At 40.3% G+C, this 20,054-nt stretch overlaps 1 protein-coding gene across 1 annotated transcript in view; it reads right to left on the bottom strand.

Moving 5' to 3' along the window:
• Window positions 1-20,054, bottom strand: part of EFCAB6 (EF-hand calcium binding domain 6) — a gene marked incomplete at its 5' end in the record, with an annotated part of 66,812 nt that overhangs the window by 33,801 nt on the left and 12,957 nt on the right. Inside the window, 8 exon segments of the mRNA XM_010190950.1 lie at window positions 5,167-5,349; window positions 6,891-7,009; window positions 7,965-8,061; window positions 10,460-10,594; window positions 11,909-12,123; window positions 12,851-12,975; window positions 15,896-16,010; window positions 19,803-19,923. Coding sequence (XP_010189252.1) covers window positions 5,167-5,349; window positions 6,891-7,009; window positions 7,965-8,061; window positions 10,460-10,594; window positions 11,909-12,123; window positions 12,851-12,975; window positions 15,896-16,010; window positions 19,803-19,923 — 1,110 coding nt within the window.

A 20,054-nucleotide genomic window follows, 5' to 3' on the forward strand; every position in this document is an offset into this window, starting at 1 on the left:
AAACTCCTAGACATAATTTGAATCTGTGAATTCTCATATATTTAACTTTGGCTACTTGCAGATAGCTCTGGAAAGTCTCTCCAAAATTCTCCTAGTTTCCTTTCTTGACAGCATGTCCTGCTCCTCTTCTGATATTTCCATACATGTCCTTGTATTTCCTTAGGACTGTCCAAGCTTAACTAAACAGATTTTTCTATCTTTTTTTTTTTTTTTTTTTGTGGGGAGGGATCCTACTTTCCTGGGATCTTTTCTGGATCTTTGGATCTTTGATGTCAATCAGTATCTGATCCCTTAAAATGAAATCTCTGAAAACATCATGCCCAGTTGACTGATCCGTTATTTTAAGATCAGCTAAAAATTCTTCAAAGGATTCCTTCTTCTGCATTCTCATATGAAACGTGTCTTTCGAAAGTTCAAGTTTCCTTGGGAGTGCAATATTCCTTCAACTTTCTTTCTGTAGCTGCTTGGATTGCCCTCTCACCCTGGCTTGGTTTCATGCCATTAAAAACTTTGATAGCTCCTGCTCCAGTAATATTCCAGTAAATAGTTGTGAGCTTCCTTACAGTTGTATATAGGTTACAAAGCATGATGTGAATCTTTTCAAGGAAACTGCAATACTGCCAGTGTGTTTTAGAGTTTCTAAAAGCCCCTAAAGAGCCATTACCTTTTCTCTCACTTTCAAATCTCTTTTTTCTCACTTCTAAATCTCTTTTTTTCTTGTTAATTCCTTCCTCTTTTTCACGTTCTGCTCCTGGTATCATGTGGTACTTGGTTTACAGTCAAAACAAGACTTGTACTGGAAAGAGCATGGAAGTATGCTGCAGAGGGTGCACATCAGTCAGAGTGCACTTGCATTGCACTCAAACTGACTTTACTCTCTTGAATCAAGATGTACCTAATTACTGCCTAACCAGCTCAGACTCCTTCAACCTCCTCTTGGATATGAGACCCTAGAGATCCAACATCTGCTAATTACATCTCTGAGTTTTAACTTTTATTATGTTCAGAAGTCTATAGACTTTCCAGCAGGAACATAAATCTAGAATCTCCTGACAGAGGGTTTGCTTTTTTTGAGTTACTGTAGTGTGCCACAGCTTAAACCCCACAGCTTTACAGCAGTCACAAAGGGGCAGTGATGGAGGGGGATGGTGGAGGGTGCTGAGGGACAGCAAGTGACCAAGAATGTCACACTAGGGAGGCAGGATACAGTAGCCTAAAAGCCATTTTTGGCTTTTTTTTTTTTTTTTTACATTTTTGGTTGTTTTTACAGCTGACCGCCCAAAGGGCAGTTTGTGATTCCAGCGAGAGATTGAACTCCTCCAGCTCCAGAAGATGATCTAGCACTGCTCCATCCAACTTGCAAAGGTGTGCTTTGAAGGTGTGATGTGGTCCACACTATACTCTCATTGCAGAAGACTTCTGGAGCCTTTTTCAACTGCATGTTACTTTCAGTGCCAGTCTTCACCACTATCATCTTCCACTTAAATCTTCCCAATGAAAGTAAAGGCTGAAATAAAATCAAAACAGTTTTTGAGATTCATATTTTTGGAAATTTGAGGCATTCAACATTTTTGGACTGATAAAAGATTTCCAAGCAGTAATTATTCAACTCACAGCAGTAAATAGCTGTGTGGAGAATATGAGGATTAAAACCATAGATCAAGCTAGGTTGCCAAGAAATAGTATTTTCTTGCAAGTGTTTTGTATTTTTCTTGAAGAGCTGGAGAGCCACTGTTCGATGTCTGTTTCTAATTTGGGCAATTTGTTCCTGTGAGTTACAACAAAAGCAAAAGGAAAAAAAGCCTGCACAGCAGTATGTTTTGAACTGTAAGATGTCCAGAGCTTTTGTCTGCCTCACAGTGTGCAATCGCAGGGCACCAAAACTGCTTGAAAGCTGTTAGGATGAGGTTCGTAGCCCTTGGAGAAAGCCAGAAGAAAGGGCACGGGCTGGATGAGAATAGAAATGAGAGGGCTTAAGCAAGATCACAGACCGGGGAGTGGGTGCTGCTCCTGTTGCTGTAGTGAGTCCTACAAATTCACACCTCAGGCAAATGCCTCCTCCCAGTCTGAATTTGAAAGGTGAAAGGAATCCGTTTCCCAACTCATTGAGAATGAAGTGCAGGTCAAGATCCACGTGGATCACCAGCATTAGGTTTTGCAGCCACTGCATCAGTTTTTCCGACCAAAAGTAGATCTCCTTACATTGACCTTTACAGCAGAAGGGCACGGTGCCCACCTGTGCTTCCCGTATCCCAGCTGGCCTATGTGGTCCTGGAGCAGAAGGCTGACACTTGACTGGATCGCTGCCCTCACAGTCATCACATGGATGGATTTCATTCGTCAGACAATGACTCTGGCTTAAGAGTAATTTCTGGCTTTCCAGGGCCTAAGGTGAAATCTGAGGAATTCAGACGCCTGGATTCAACTCCTCTTGCACTTCCAGCTTTCTGAGAGAGAGAACCAGACAGGAACAGCTACCATGGGCTGCTCCCACTGGCCAGCAGGTGGGTAAAGTGTGGGATATGAGAACAGAACATCCAGAGGAACTGAAAGGTGGCAATAACTGATAACAAGACATACTTTTGCAGACCATGAGTGATTAAGCTGTGAACTTATTCCCAAAGGAAGCTGCAGAGGCCAGAAGTTTCAAAAGATTAAGAACAGAAATGAATGTCTCACATACATAAATCAAGAAATGACAGAATCTAAGAAACAATTAGAACATAATTTTTGGAAGGGATATGAGTCCCATCTACAGGCTTAAACCAAACTCTGTCATTGCCCAGGATGAGACAGCTCCAGTGCAGGGGGCAGAATATTCCATGTCCATTTATTAGAATGCATTAGCATGCATTTGTGTGTCTAGTTGCCATGTACATAGTTCTATACATATTTGTTGTTATGGTAGGTTCTCAAAAGTAAATAATTCTAAATGATGTGAACCTGCCAGCATGTCCCATCATGACTATTTTATTTTTACCCAGCATGTCTTCCCCATTGATTTAATTACTCTCCAGCTGCTTCAGGATGAGTATTTGCATCTTTGAGCCACACTGCATAATTTCTGCTTGCAGCACAGCATCTTCCCTAGCTGCAAAGCTGCTTCTTATTTATAGCATTGGAGGCAGGGCCACCTTGCACTTGGCATTGCACTAACAGGGAAGAAACAGAGGGTTCTTGACCAAAAGAGCTCTTCACCCAAGTGTAAGACTAGAGACAAGTGTTTGGTAGAACAAATGGAGTGGAAGAGCCTAGTATGGGACAGTTAGGGCCTAAGTTTCACATCAGACAGTTACAAATACAGTAGAAAGCAATACTTACAACACAGCAGCTGCCTAACCATCTCTGCTGTATATTAGGCAATTTTTTACAGGTGGAATGCTTGTTGATACCTGTGGGTGTCATAAGCACAGTTTATGCCAGAGAGCTGCAATGCAGGTGGGAGAGCTGCGATGCTGAAAAGAAAGGACAGTTTTGCCCTTGATTCCTTCAGCCTATTTGGGATAAAGAAAAACAGAATTTTAAAAAGCAGAGTAAAAAGGCAAAAGTCTTAGCTTACAAGCTTCTCTCTGTGTTTTGTGGGTTTTTTGTGGTTTTGTTGTTTGTTTTCTGTCTAATGATTTCCCAAGCTGCCACTTTATCTGCAAGACAAAGCAGCTCTTCTTTGTTTATGAGTGTAACACCTTTACCAACAATGTCACGGGGAATTACCATTCTTATCAATAATAATTTATTAGTTCCTACAATTTCCAGACACTTTCCAAGCACAAAAGAAAGCAAATCTGTGCTCTTGGGAGTATATTTTAACCTGTTTTCTGCTCCTGAGGGTTTATACTCCTAAATAAATAAAAAACTTCAAGCAAACAAACAAAAAACTAACCAACTAACAAAAAAATCCCAAAAACAGCCCAGGAAAAGTGAAAGCACAAACAGAAAACATGATAAGCATCCAAGCGGTGTCTATCCATAACCTGGTAACAGAAAGTTTTAACAGCACTGCACTGGGGCAAAGGATTCTCCTGCTGCCTCAATCTGCTGGCAGGTGCAGGAATCCTACAGCAGCAGCAGGCTAATCACTGCTGACTCACTAGGGCAAGCATGGATCATTAGATTCCCCTCTGAGTAGGATATCATTCTGTCATTTGTTTGTCAAACACCCTTCTCAGGAGCATTGACCTATTAACTCTGTGAGTGTTGATTTTGTTTGAGGCAGAGACTCCTCTTGCTTGGAGACAAGACGCTTATTTCTCTCATATAGAGCCAGGGTCCATACTTGTCAAGGCTGCTTTTTGCTGTATCTACAAAGTCATTTATAAATGATTTAACTAGCTGCTAGTGGGATGTGAAGCCAACTGTGATTGCTACCTGTCCCTCATCCAAGGGACAGGATAGGATGTGGGACCACAGTGCCCAACCATTCCAGCTGCAAGAAAAGCCCCCGTTGAGCATAATCAGGTAGGTCTACTTCTACGTTGCTCAAAGCAGTCTGAGAAGAAGAAACATACAGGGTGACACAGCTGCACTTGCTCTTCTCCCTCAATCTGAGCTGACAGCAGCATGAGGACTGGAACAAGCTCAGACTATACTAGTAAAGAGGCCAGGGAGCACTCTGGGCACAAAGGCCAGCTGGCATATCTCTGCAAGTGAACTTTCTTAGCCGCTGAAAGGGAGCAGCTGCCTGCAACCTGCCTATTAGGAACAGTCCTTGAAGCATTCTTGCTCCCAAACAGTGCTAGGAGTGATCAGGGAAAACACTAGCTGACATAGGCCAAAGCGTGACGAGGACTGTCTTGGCAGTCTAGCAGCATGGATTACCGGGTCTGGGAATGTGTCTGGACATCCCTATTTGTCAGTATAGATGCTGCCATAAAGTCTGCAAAATCGGGAATATAAGCCATGGAGAGCACCTCTCAAAAAGGTGCTCACAGTGCACACTGAGCTAGGCTTATCTCCATCAAATCAAGCAAGTAACATTATGGATCAGCTTGGTCCAGTACCTTCTGAGGCTCCTTTTCAGAGTCTTTTTTTTGCTAGAATTACATTTGTATTGTACATAAAGTCATCTTAACAAACTAAACACAAACACGGAAAGTTATATGCTAAGCTCATAAATAACTTACTTGGTCTTGTTTTTTAATTTCTCTTACATACAGAGTGTTAGTTTACTGTTTCTGCTGCTCTTCCAGCTTTGAATGCTTCTTTTGTTGATTATTATAATGTGCTTGTAAATGTGTCTAGCTGTCTTCCATGATGTGTCTGCTGAGCCCTGTGTCAGTGGGTGCAAACTCTCTCCCCAGTTTCTGTAAACATTCTTGGTGAGTAAGATATCCTTTTGCATCTGTATCATGCCTTGAAAAAAATGCTCTTTTTAAATATTCATGTGTTCCTCACAGAAAGGCATTACAGATGTTCTTAAGTGACTTAACAGCTTAAATCTCACTGACTTCCTTTCCTTATAGGGGTGCCATACCACACTGAGAATGAGTGAATGACTTTGTATGAGACTCGAAAGATAGGGCTTATGTGTTGTAATTATAGAATCGATTCTGAAAATACTACCCTAAGGATCAAATTGTCAGGAGTATTCTCCAGTTTTCTGTACTGTTGCCTTTCAGTGTTTAGCCTGAGATGCAGAGAACTGGGGCCCTAAAAATCCAGTCTCAAGTGTCTCAAACTGGTCATACAAGTATGAGATGCTCAAAACTGTAATCATCCTTCAGAAACATAGGTTTAGCTTCATACACCTTCAACCCTTCCATAGGCTTTTCCTCCTACAGTTTCTTCCCCTGCTAGTGCTCCGATGCATGGTAATGCCTAATTTAGCCTCAGCTTCACTCTAATTCCTTTATTCAAGCACATAAGAGATTTTTAGCTATTCTATAAAAGGAGTGGCTGATGGGAGTGAAGTTGTGCAGCAGATAACTGCATGAAAAGGATACTCTTCAATGTGCCATGGCATCCATAAGGAATAAGAATGGAAAGTAAAATCTAATGGAGTAGAAAATGATTCAGAGATGAATCATTGCTAAGAAAAATCTATATAGTTAATGCAGTTTGAAACTGAAATGCAATACACTTAGGTTCTATATGTTAGAGAGTGATTATTTTTTTAAATAGACCTGTAATGAAGGTAGCTTTTTATATAATGCCACATACAGCTGACATCTATGCCAATTCAAACACAGTTTATAGCACAGCTCCTCTTTGTTGAAGGCAAACAAGTATTTTCCCCCACTTCACAACAAATTACTTGTCTATAAAAACATTTCATGGTATTACTTGCCATCTTTACACAGCATGAAATTACCTTTCTTTTGTTATGTGTTTGGTATGTAGCATTTTCTTTTGACTGAATCACTTTCATTTAGGTTGAAAATATTCTAAGTAAATTCAGCGCTCTGAAAAGAAGAGGCTGGTAGCACTGCGTTCAGACAGGTATGCAATGGGGCTGTCCACATGCCTCCTGATAGAAGCTTTGTCTGCAGTTCCCACCCGGTCCGAGATATCTGGAAATGACTTTCACCCATCACAAACTGATGTAGACATTTGTGTGCATAAACAAAACTGATGAAAACCAGATTAATTTACCAGTGATCTAAGGTGCTGGCCAAGAAAAAAAATGCATGCTAAAGAGATCATTAATACTGAAGCCAAGCAAAAGTTCTGTCTTCGAATTCGTTGGAAATTGATGGATCTAATTGTACTCTTGAGCTTAGTATGATAAGACACAGCCTCCTATAAGACAGTGTTATGATCTGAGGTCACAATCATAACAAAATAAAAGATTTCTTGTGCAGTGTAGTCTGTTGTCATTCACTGCACTACTGAAGGCCCTGTAATCCTCTAAAAGATGCATTATTGCAAGAGCTAATCATTTAGAGTTGTCATACCTTGCCCAAAGCTGCTTAAATTCTTCTGGGGTGATTGGAATGCCAAATCTGAACAAGATTTTCTTCAAGTCCCTTGGTTGTATAATGCCATTGCCTTCACTGTCAAATTCCTGAAAATTCTGGAATGTGAAAGAAATCATCAGTAACAAGAATCAACAAGTTAGGCAAAATGTTTGATCTCTCTATAAGCTTAATGAATAATAGGAACTGAGAAAGAAATGGAAAATCATACATTCCTGGATTTCATATTATTATTTGATTTTTTGCTGATTCCCAATTTCCACTATGGATGTGCAACTCTCAAAAGGTTGAAAGGGGATTGACATCACAGGTGTTTAGGTGATGTACTCTGTGTGGTAAGTTTCTTACTATGGCAAACGCAGGGGATGTGAGCATGCAGCTGTGGGTATGCCCATGGCTGAAGCATGCCAGTGGAAGATAAAGGCACTGGAAAATGGCAGACCTGCAGGTTTGCTCCCCAATTTGTTCTATACCTAATATGAATTAGATTTTTTGCTTTGGGTTTTGGTTGGTTGGTTACTGAGATTACCAGTACTATTGTCTCGTTTACACAGATATTTAATGAAAACATTGTATTCACTTTTCCTTATGCTACTCTGTTCCAATACTGCAATTATTCAACAAGTTTAGAAGTTTAAAAGATGGAAATAATTTTTACGGGACAGTTTTATGAGAGCATTTTGAATGGTGCAAGCATCCCAGTCAATGCTTCACCATTCTGGTCAACACTGGGTAGAGTAGGTGTGTCAAACAGGCCTCTGATGAAGCCCATTACTACTCTTACAACAGAAGCATTAAATAAAACCAACAATAGTAAAATATGAAGAAAGTTTTAGAAATAACTATAATAGCATCTACTACATAATCAACATTACAAAAATTGAATATTATTCAAAATGTTGATTTTTTTTAATCACGTAGTAAGTTTTTATCATTAATGAGCTATTTTGCAAAGGTCTCTTTGAATATTTATAGAATCTGAAGATCAACATTGCATAATGTTCTGAAATCTATTAGTGATGCTTATTTATTTAAAGAAAACATTCTTCTTACCCTTGCTAGGTCATGCCATCTGGTTCTTGCTTTGATAACAAGGTAGTAATGAGCATGATCACAAGCTAGCTCTGCATCCGTTATCGTCTGTTTTTTTCTCAGGAAAGGAAAAAAAATAAAATAACAACTAACTATGCTCTACGTTAGTGGGCTCTTTAATCTCCACAAGTTTCCTTCCCTTTTGTTGTTCTTTATGGTAGTGGTGGATTTGTTTCGTAGTTTCTAAGATACCCAATAAAGACTGTTACTTCACATCTGTGTAAACTTAATTCTTTAAATACTGCCTTATTTCCCTAGCTGCAGGTTAGCGAAGATGTTTTAAATTTTGTAATTCCCTATTTATTTTCAAATCAATGTTGTTCAATTCTCCCTCAAACTCAAGAGCCCGCACAGATCATTTGTACGCATAGAAGGAAATGTTAATTATCTCAGAAACAATTATATCCTGGAGTGACTCCAGGAAGATTATCCTTGATTTATATCAGTAACTTAGATCAAAACTATCTTTGTGAGTCACCAAGGCATGACTAGTAAGTCTGGGGAGTAAAACTCACATTTGCAAATTTAGCCACCATTACAAGTGCCTAACTTCTGGAGGCCTGATTCTTCTGGTTGAATCCAAACCTACAGAGGAATATGGGTGCCTCAGATTAGGATCCAGCATAGCTAACACACTACACAGAAAGCTGACTAAATTTGTGCGCTACACAAGGATGCATGTACATGAGAATCGAGGGCAACTTATGTCACACCATTCTTTGAAGTAGCATTATGTTTCTTCACCTGAGAAGAAGAGTCTCTCTTTCGGTCTCTCTAGCTTTATTAACACTTCCAGTTAGAAAGCTAAGGAAAGGCTGTTCATTTCTTTTAACACAGCTGCCTACCTGATACTACATCCTAGCAGCATTTCTCCTCCGGCTACTGCTTTGCAAGGAAATGCAGCAGACATGGCTTCAGAGCCTGCTTCAGCCACGCTCCAGGAATAATGCTCCCTAGACCAAGATTCTCAATGAGAGGCAGAGGACTACTGAGTCTGCAGACCAGGCAAGATGTGGAAACTACATCTGACCTACCCACTGAGTTCAGCACCCACGGTATGTTGCAGATCAGAACTTAGATCCTGGAGAAATGCAACACTGCAAACTCGGTCACTTCTGAGCTCCTGGGGCTCTGGGCCATGACAGCCTTTGCTGACAGCTCCATTTGGATTTAGAAACATGACTGCCACATTCATCTATTTTAGGTGCCTGACAGCCTTCTGAGGTTTCCCCACTCCCACTGCTTGCAAGAAGAAATGGACCAACAAATACAGTTTAAAAACTTAGCTTGGAATCTGCAAGTGTTCTTAAGGCTTTCAATTACTGTGTTTTCTTTGTTGAACTTCTGAAACAGTAATAGTATTTGAAATGAGGAAATTCTGGAGCTAATGTCAAATCATTTCAATTTCTAGCTAAGTCCAAACTGAAACAGAAATGAGAGTGTGACAGTAATTGGTCTCAGACTCCAACTGTTACCAAGACTCGGTCATCATTCATTTCCTTTCTTGTTTTAAACTAATGTCCTTGATTCACTCAGTTGTCCAATTCAGGAAAAAAGAAACACAAACCAAGCAGATAAATATTACTAACATCAGAGCCAACAGTAATGCTGTAAGAGACAAATAAAAACTGGGAAATAAGCCTATGTGTATATATCGCATCTTCAATGCCACAGTGGAGATGAGTTGCTGATCAGGAGCTTTTTCAGTCCTGCTGTATCTTGTCTTTATATTTATGAATTTATCCCTGTTTGCATAGTTAAATGGTTTCACACTGAGTCTTTAGAATAAATTTTTTAGAGCCCAAATGCTGTTTGTCATTAAAGTTAAGCTCAAACTTTAAAATTCCAGACATTTTAAGCAGCATCACTTCTTGCAGGAAGGGAGGCTGCAGCACTGTTCTCCCTATCCTTGACCCACTGCACAGCACCTCAGTGCTCCTGTGCACCTGACCTCATCTGGTCTAATCTCAGTGTCCTGGTGGCATAGAGGTCTGGAGCATGAGGCCTTGGGCTACTGACAACAGTATTAGTCTCAGAACTGAAAAACACTGTGCCAGACAGGTGATACCTTGGCTGTTCTTCAATCCAGAATGACATCTGGCTTCCAAACCATGTCCACAGTTCTGCATGCTTAGAAGTTGCATCGAAGTTGTCCAGTTTGGAGGCTAGCTCAGCTCTACGGCTCCAACTCAGGCACCAGTATGTCTGTTTAACCTTACAGATTTAAGCAGTCCCCAGGCATAGTTCTGGCATTTTAACCTAGTGGTGGATTCAATATCTGATTTAATGGAGTCATAAATCACTGACAACCTGGTAAAGCTACCAAACATCAGCTTGATAAAGACATATTTTAATACTATCTTTTCTCAATTGTACCAAATAATTATCATACAGCATATTCATTCCTGTAAGCACATCAGATTACTGTAGGTACTACACAAATTTTTCTTTCTTACTTGTGAGATGGCATGAGCCGAGGAGGTACCTCCTTAGTTTCTTGGATGTGGAACAGTTGACAGAATTCCTGGTAATTTAACGTGGAGGTCAGCTTCATTCCCAACAAACCAAGTAGGCACAGGAATTCCTCATCTCTAAGACAAGCAGAAAGCTTTGTCAAGAATTGATGAAAGTTAAGCATGTTGATGATACCAGCATGGTTACTGTCTGTTTCACGGAAGGCAAAATAGGTGTCCTAACAAGGAATATTTAACTAAATATATTTAACATGTCAACTATGTGTTTTTAAACATAAATAACAAATGTTTGCTCTAGACTTGTTTTGACAACAGGCAAATATTTTAACACAGTTTGAGAATACAAAGCATTTGTAGTACTGCCTCGCTAAACACTTGGGATAGTCTGCAGTGAACTGCAGTGTTATTGCTTTCGTCTCAAGCATGTACAGATCTGAGAAAATGTAGGGAGCGTCAAGAAGCCACCCCCATACAAATTTACAAATTAACCTCCACGTTCTATCAGCACTATACTGCTGTCCACCAGGACTCCCAGGTCCTTTTCCCTTGAGCTGCTCTCCACCAGGTCAGCCCTCATCCTATACTGATACATGGGGTTGTTCTTCCCCAGATGCAGTACCTTACACTTGTCCATGTTGACTTTCATTAAGTTTCTCCCTGCCCAACTCTCCAGCCTGTCTAGGTCTTGCTGAATGGCAGCACAGCCTTCTGGAGTGTCAGCCACTGCTCCCAGCTTTGCATCACCAGCAAACTTGCTGAGGGTGCCCTCTGTCCCATTGGCCAAGTCATTGATGAATATATTGAACAGAGCTGGACCCAGTACTGACCCCTGAGGTACACCACTAGACACAGGCCTCCAAGTAGACTCTGCCCCACTGACCACAATTCTGAGTTCTGCCCTCCAGCCAGTTCCCAGTCCACCTCACTATCCAACCATCCAACCCACACTTCTTAAGTTTGGCTGTGAGGATGTCAAGGCAGATGGTGTTGAAAGCCTTGCTGAAGTCAAAGTAGACCACATCCACTGCCCTTCGTTCATCAGCCCATCCAGTTATGCCATTGGAAAGGGCTATCAGATTGGTCGAGCATGGCTTCCCCTGGTGAATCCATATTGATTGCTCCTGATAATCCTCGTTTCCTTGACGTGCTTCGAGATGGCACCAAGAACAAGCTATTCCATCACCTTTCCAGGGATGAAGGCGAGGCTGACTGGTCTGTAGTCACTTGAGTTCTCCTTCTTGCCCTTTTTGAAGACTGGAGTGACGCTGGCTTTCCCCAGTCCTCAGACACCTCTCCTGTTCTCCAGGGCTTTTCAAAGATGATAGAGAGAGGCCTAGCAATGACCTCCGCCAGCTTCCTCAGTACTCGTGGGTGCCTCCCATCAGAGCCCATGGATTTGTAGATGTCCAGCTTACTTAATTGTTCTCTAACCCAGTCCTCTTCAGCTGAGGCAGGGTCTTTTTGCTGACTTCCTTTGTGGTCTCAAAGGTCTGGGACTCCTGAGGGCTCATTTTAGCAGTAAAGACGAAGGCAAAGAAGGCATTTAGTAACTCTGCCTTCTCTGTATCCTCTGTTACCAGGGCGTTCAGCTGATCTACCAACTGAACATCTTCTCCTACTAAAACAGGCACAAAATGTTCAAACACCTTTAAAATGGCACAGTTCTTCAGAAATCTGAAGTAATGATGAACAGTATGATCTGCTTTGATAGGGGTGTCCAAGCTGGTTTAAACAGAGGATCCCTTTCCTGAATACTGGTCTTTCCACTTCTCCCAGGTAACAGTGGTGAGATGGGATGAACTGAGCAAAAGGGTAACGACTGCAGCTTCTTGCCTTTGTAAAGTGTGATCTTTCTTACTCTGTGCATATCCATGGTAGGAATTCAAGGAGTACATTGTAATGGTAATTACAGAAAATAATAAAAAAATTCAGAAAAGCTGGAAAACAACTCTTGATTAAGATCACTGTGTTACAAACTCTAGGGACAAAGAATGTCTTCTTGAAAGATAATTCTCATTAATAGATGGACTCTTCTATGAATGAGTAGTACAGAGTTATTCTTTTCTAATTGCAGAATCTTTAATAGCTATGTTCAAAAAAGGATGGGAAAAAATAACTCAGATCCTATTTTCCTGGCAGAGTCTGCAGAGAAGACAATTAGGGGAAAAAAAAAGAAGCTTTTGCCTTGAAAACTGAATGTATTTGAACTGGAAGTTTCTGAGAATACAGAAGACATGAAACCCAATATAATTTTTAGAGTCACTTTCCTGACAGCTCCTCCAAACCAACTTTTAAAACAAATGCTTGTATCGAAATAACAACCAGCTTCACTGCTAAAAGCTAACCATGGCTTGATGTATTTACCCCTTAGACTTCCATCAGCTTATCATTAAGCTAAATAAGACATTCTTCAGCAGTCATGTAATGAAATTTAGCATCATTTACTCTATGGTTTGGGCTGTTACATAATGCAGCTCCTGGCTCATTCCATCTGGCATCTGCAACAATGAAATCAAAGTATAGCAAACATTGAAAAGATGATATTAAACATATCTGATAAATAACACTGTAATATAACATAAACAACACAAGAAACCCTGCAATCATATTCTTTACAGCCCAAATACAACAAAGTCCAATAGCTGCATGCAGTATTAGTGGTGTCCACCTAATTTAACACAAAGTGAAGAAGATAATCTCAACTGAAGAAAGTACAGCTGAGACAAGGTCTTTTGCTTTTGCTTTAGCCTTCTCTGGTGCTTTGTTGCTTTGAGGAAAGGAGGTAACAGACTGGAGGAGGAGAAAAGGAGCACCACAAAAGCTGACACTTGCTGTCATATCGCCTGTCTGTCTCAGTGAGGGAACACAGGAGCTGCAGACAGTGTCAGAGAAAGTAATTTGTTATATTTTTGACTGTGCAGCACAACTGCTGCAGGCTAGACCATCTTCCCCTGGAGCAATCCTATCTTGGCTGAGCCCTCCTCTGGTTTGAACTGATGTGAGCTATTTCAGGAGATCTGCCACCAAAACGCTCCTGATTTTACAGAGCATCACCCCTGAAATTATTTTGCCTGATGTTCTGCTCTGGTAAGAGTCAGTCCTGCACAAACAGCAGCTTCATATTGTCGTAAGTTTCTGATCTCACAGCCCAGCAGGATCAGCAAAGGGAGACAGCTATCTTCCCAGCAGGGCACCCACTTACTTCCAGTCCTAAAGGGCTACGGTACTTTTAAGGCCATAGAAAAGCTATTTTGGTCACTGTTCCAGATCTGATTCCTTCTGCTCATTGTGCAGTGATACTCTAGGAACCTATCTTGCCTTGCTTCTGGAGGAAAAAGCATCTTTTGTAGTCTCTTGAGCATTTTAGAATTTTTCTGCAATATATGAGCCATGTAGAGGAGTAAAGCAATTCACATCAGATTTTAAAATGGGAAAACAATTGCAAAGAAAAAAGTACACACTGACATTTCACTACACTCTACTCCTGATTGGTAAGAAAAATGCTAAGTTAATGGTCTATTCTAGAGGAATGTTTATTTCTTTTAAAAAAAGATTTACATACACCAACACACAAGAGTCTATGAAACTTCTACTCCAAAGACTCACTAAATAGTATTCACTGCATCATTTTAACTTCTCCTGATTTTATGCTTTAAATCCTACTCCCCCCTACAGACACTCACTACCCTTCTTTATTTTTCAGTTTGAGTATCTACTGAAGTCTAGTCAAGAAAATTTGCACTCATGTTATCTTCCCACTAAAGCTTATAAGAAGAAAATCAGGTCTCTTTTTGTGTAATGACAAACCACCCTCCACCCCAGTGAATCACAAATAATTGAAAAATAAAAGTTAGGAGCGTTTTTTCTTTGCCTTCTGGTTTCTGAGACTTACTTTATGTTAAATGTGGGTCGCACTTCCTTTAACAACTATGAGATATAGTAATGTATGGAAAGAAAAGCTGTGATTTTCGTAACTGGCTAAAGCAAAAACTTTAAATCCAGACAAAACACTGTTGATTCTTGCTTTAAATCAAAGAGCTGGCACCCTCATTTCCCCCAGTGTTAACCTGTTTCCAGCATCTTTTATTTGGTTACTGGATGAAGGCATGCATATATTGCTGGACAGATCATTAGCTGGCTATATTCACAAATTTCTAAACTTCTAGGCCTGAATGAAGAAAACCCTGCATATTATATCAGCCAGACACAAGTCAGCTCTCCTCCTTGTCTTAGTTCCAAAAGAGAAATAATGATAGCAGAAAAAAATAGTAACAGTATGAAGAAATTAAATGTGCACCTCTGAGAATAACAGAGGCATAATACCAGTGTTCAAACAGGCCTTGAAGCCAATGGCAAAACTCCCATTGACTTCAATGGCATCAAAATTTTACTCACAAAATCTAGATGTATAAAAGAAATGAGAAATGAATAATTACTTACTAGTACCTTACACTCAAGGTTCCATGCTAAGAAATCAGTTCAGATTCCATCAGCTTCATTTTTAAGAGGTGGAAATTGAAACCCTTACTTACCCCATGAAATCAGTGAAATTACTGATGGGGTAAGGCAAGTAGCTGAGGTGAAAAAATGTGGTCCCCCATTACTAATATATTCCTCTGGTATTCATTCCTCAGCTACAGTAAATCAATGAAGACCACGTACTCATTATATGGGTGAACAACACACCTGTATCTAAACAAACACTAAACCTTGCTCTCTTACTGGGATTCGTGATACTTTAATAAAACTACTGATTATGTTATAGATAAACACATATTGGCATTCAGTAGTAGCAATGTCCCTTAGCACCTCTAACATTCAAAGACAATACTTTAAATTAAAACCATAAACCAATAAATAACCAGATCACATCACAGAGCTCCAGTTGTATATACTGCCACTAAATCTCACCACTTACTTACAGATCTTTCATTCCTGAAAGGGGTAGTCATTGTCTCTTGCTTTTTACACAGTATACAAAATGTTGCTGGACATCAGTACTATAAAATCATCCACTGTAATTTAGGATATAACATAATTCTAAGACTGCAAGTAAGAGTTAGAAATGCTGAGAACAAGGATGTACTCAAGGCAGAGCAATCAGTCAGTTACTTTTTGCAATCTGTTAGCAACAACTACATCACACCTCTATGTGAACCTTTTGTTAGGTCACATCCCACATGTTCCTGTTTTCCTCCAGTCCTGAGTTGGATACTCAGCAGCTTAACTGGATCAGGAGTCAAAGAACTACAGACTGGAAGGTCATTCATCTGCTGTAGAGCTTATCACTGATCTCTTCCTAATTTCACCAATAGCCTTCCCTAAAAAAAACAAAACAGAAACCGAACAACAACAACAAAATCTGGATCTTCCAGGAAAGGTTTGTATCATGCTCTGTTGGTGTTAAAATCCCTTTACCTTCCAATATTGCCACAAAATCCAGAAAACTCAACACTCCACCTGGTAACCCTAGCTTCTCTGTTAGTAGATTAAATTGGCTGTCATCTATTGGCATACCATGATCTTCCAATGCCTGTCAGAAGACAAATAAAATGTTATATAATGGCCTGTTTTCTTGCTTAATATATCATTTTGAATACTAAATATCTGGGTGTTTTATCCTATGGCTCAAGTTTAAATTAAGTTGAAAATTGATATTTCTCCCTTATAAGCCAGTTAAATATAGTTCTGTTCTGTACAACTTCAATTCCATATAGAAAGAGACAGAGAGCAAAATTTGACTGTATTTTGGGGACTGGCATTTTAAGCAAAAGCACCAAGTGACAGGCTAAGATTAAACTTCACCTGGAAAGTAAAAAGTGCCAGAAGAAATGACGTTAGCTCACTTAGCAGACCGGAGGAAAATTGTTGTTTGTAGAATTTGCTACTACCACTTTTCGCCACAAGCCTGCCACAGCTACCTCCTGGAGAAGAAATGCTGCATAGTGGATTCAGGCCCCTGAACCACATACAGCTGCAGCTAGGTGGAAGGCAGGATTTCTTCTGCATTGCTGCTCTTCAAAGCAGATTTGGGCATCCATTTTAGGTAATCTATTTTGGTGAGGAACTTTCTGATCTGACTGTATTCCTTTCCCTTCTCTTTTTCCTGCAAACTCTGTACCTCTCTGTCTCCATCTAAGAGGTACAGTAGTCCTATGGCAGCAGTCTTCCATTGCATCCCTCTTAATATTACCTAGCAGTTGTCTGTAGAGGGGTCCCTGGTTTTCTTCTCCTTTTCCCACCACTTGTTCCCCTGAAAAGTTGTAGTTGCAGCCCCTGCTGCTGCTGCTGTGGGCTTTCTCCAAAGCCCTTCATTTACTTCAGCTGCTTTATAACTCCTGCTATGGATATATTCCTTTATAACTATCCTGCACAGCTCTGTTCTGACTTTCCAAGTGTTCCTACAGTGATTACTCTTGCCATTATATTTTGGTTAATTGTACAGATTAAAAGAAAAAAATCATTAAATAGCTGAACGGCGTAAGGAGAGTTAAAAAAGTGAGAATAATTAGCAAATTATCATTCCTTTCTGTGAATGTAAAGCTTCTGGATAAGCAAGCCCATTTTATGTTCAGTTGAACAAGTATTTACCATCAGATCAAATGCTTAATAGTAGCGATAAGGAAATCTGGCTACACAAATCCAATCAAAGCTGGAGAGAATCAGTCATAATAGTAATGTTGGTGACTACAGCCTCAACTATTAGCACTTTCATCTAGAGAAAAAAAAAAGTGATAAAACTCTGCCAAAACTGCATGCAAGATAAAGTCATATTAAATTGTAAGACTGGGTCATTGTCCTGTGCTGAATGGCTCACAAAATGCATAGTTTCTAAGTCTTACTTAGAGGAAGAGGGTTAATGACAACCTTCCTGCAATTTTTCACAAAAGTGAAGGTACACATACAAATTGTGAACATTACCCCAGAGTTTCAGTTGCCATCTTCCTGATTTTGAACTATATTAAAATTCAGACAAGTCTGAAGGTGCAAAGGCAAGATCTGTGCCTACTTGCCCAATTCCTGAGAGAGCCAGGCCATTGAAGTCAGAGGTACTATGTTATTCTTTGGTAAATGATCTGTGAGTTTGGCATCCCCCTTCACTAGCCCTCCTTACACCTTTGGTACTCTGCAGACAAGCAGCTAAAAGATGTGCTTATGCTGTAAGCTGCAAAGAAAAGCAGAGAACTGGCAGTGTTGGTATAAACCTATAAAAGTTAACTGGTGATTTTATGTCTGCAATTTTGGATTATTCAGGCACACCAATATCAATTACTCTTCAGAGGAATATAGGGGTGCATTCTTGCCCACTCCCTTAATGTGACTGTAACATAATGTTATACAAATAAACAGAGCTTATGCACTTCCAAGTTGGGCAGAGAGCTTTTACCCACTTCTATGGCTTGATCTAGAATAACAAATCAGTAAACAATAAGTTTTTATGTTTACCACTACCACACTACGCTATTACTGTTTGAGCAACTTATTTCACCTCTGAGGACAAGCAGCTCTGCCCAGCTGTACAGTAGCTGCCTGGCTGCTCTAGAAACTGCTCTAGCAGTTTTGAACTTGACATTAGTGGGCAATGGCATTGGCACACCTGCCCGATTCAGGATTCAAAGAACAGTGCACCACTGTAGATCACTTTATAGAATCATAGAATGGTTTCGGTTGGAAAAGACCTTTAAGATCATTAAGCCCAACCATCAAGTCCAACTTTATCTTCAGTGGCACCCCAAAATGCCTCACAACCTACCCACCTGAATTCACCTGGGACATGTCATATTGCCTACACCATCTGCGATAACTAATGTATCCAGAACATCTATATGCAGCCGACAGATGTCATACAAGGGGTCTTACACCCTTCTGAAGCAGCAGTTGGAGGCCACAATGTCTACAATAGTGCTAGACACCAATTTCTAGATGTTCTTTATCTACCATTGAAATTACATAAGGTCTGAGATGAAAAGCAGCTGTGCTTTCAAACAATTCAGCAGAAGGGTTGATGAACATCTTGGCAGAAGTGTCAGGGAAATTGAAGCAGGAGGAGTGTGAAAACATCCAGTTGGAATTCTACCTAGACAATGAGATGAAAAACCCTTTCTTTTGCAAAATGTGCAGAGATCTTTAAAGAGCACATGTGATGGAGAATCAGTTTCAGTCTGCGTTTCACCTGAAAACACACATGCCCAGGCAGTTCCAAGATACATAAGGTTGTCTGTCACTTCAGTTTAGACAAGGAATCCCTTTTAATCACCCTTATTCACACTGAGCTCTCATCCTCATTCATTCTGGGGTAGGCTTATGTCACTCAGCACAGCACAGGGCAGAACTGGACTATTGCAGGGAAACATGCTCCTTCTGAATGACCACCAGCAACAGCAGCAGCAAAGCAGGGTTCCCAGCCAGTTTTTCACCCAGATGGGCTCTGCTGAGGTTGCAGGGTCCAAGAACATCATGATGCAGTGATGCATAGACCTGGTTGCAGGTACGTGACAACTTTTTCCTCTTTTGTGTACTGCCAAAACTTGAGAAATGCATCATCTATAGTTTAATAAGAGAACAGTGAAATCACAACGACTAACTGTTCAACAGCTTCTGGTGCTATACAAATATCTTAGATGTGAGTTGTACACAGACAGCTGATGCAGGAGAGAAAGGTAGAATGAGTGTGTTCTGCCTTACAGTGACAAAACGCACTAGCCGCAGGCAACATATAAGCCTCTTAGGTATCATATTGTACTGTAAATCACAGCAACCAAAGCCCATGTCCCAAAGGCAAGTGCCACAGATGTCTGATCAGTATGGGGGGAAGGGCTGCAGCTTAACACATTCTTAATAATTGTATTATTAACAAGAAAACATTAAGACAAAATAGAAAATACGTATTTTGTCCTCCCTGCTTCCCTCCCCTTCATTTCAAAGCAATTTCACTTTCTGCATGCAATTGCAAAAATATATCCATCTCAGGGTGAGATGTGTGGCTGAATACAGCAATGATGTTCACAGGAGAGGACTCTGTAGTAACAACCTTCGTCCTGTTATATGATGTGGAGCACATACCTCATGAGTTTATCTTGAGAAGAGGAGAAAGGAAGGCAACAACTCTGTCAGACCCTTACAGTCAGTACAGTTGCCTCTGTTTAGGTCATCAGTGACTGAAACAGTCTTGGAGGATTTAACTCTAGCTGTGTGAGCAGGCACACTGCTAAGACAAGAAGTATCTTTCTGGGAAAAGCACAGAAGAGAGAACAGTAACTAACATTTTTCCTACCTTCGGCAAGTTAGCTTTATTAATTTTCCCATGTGATTGCTTGCTTTAGACAAAAAAGCTGTCTTTAATAGTTGCTGCCTGTTGTATCACTCTCTCCTTCAGCCTTTTAATTACCTCATCAACAGTTCTATTCTGGGCATATTTGTTAGCTTGATCTTCAATCTGCTTGATTCTAAAATTGAAAGATTGTACATGAAGGCAAGTTGCTTATTTCTTGTAGTTTCAAACATTTGATTCAGCAATAATGAACAAGACTGCTTTAATGACAAACAAGACATAGACACGGAAGAAGCTTCTTTGATG

This window comes from Mesitornis unicolor, unplaced genomic scaffold (genome assembly GCF_000695765.1).
Source record: "Mesitornis unicolor isolate BGI_N332 unplaced genomic scaffold, ASM69576v1 scaffold19668, whole genome shotgun sequence".
NCBI classification, from domain to species: Eukaryota; Metazoa; Chordata; class Aves; order Mesitornithiformes; family Mesitornithidae; genus Mesitornis; species Mesitornis unicolor.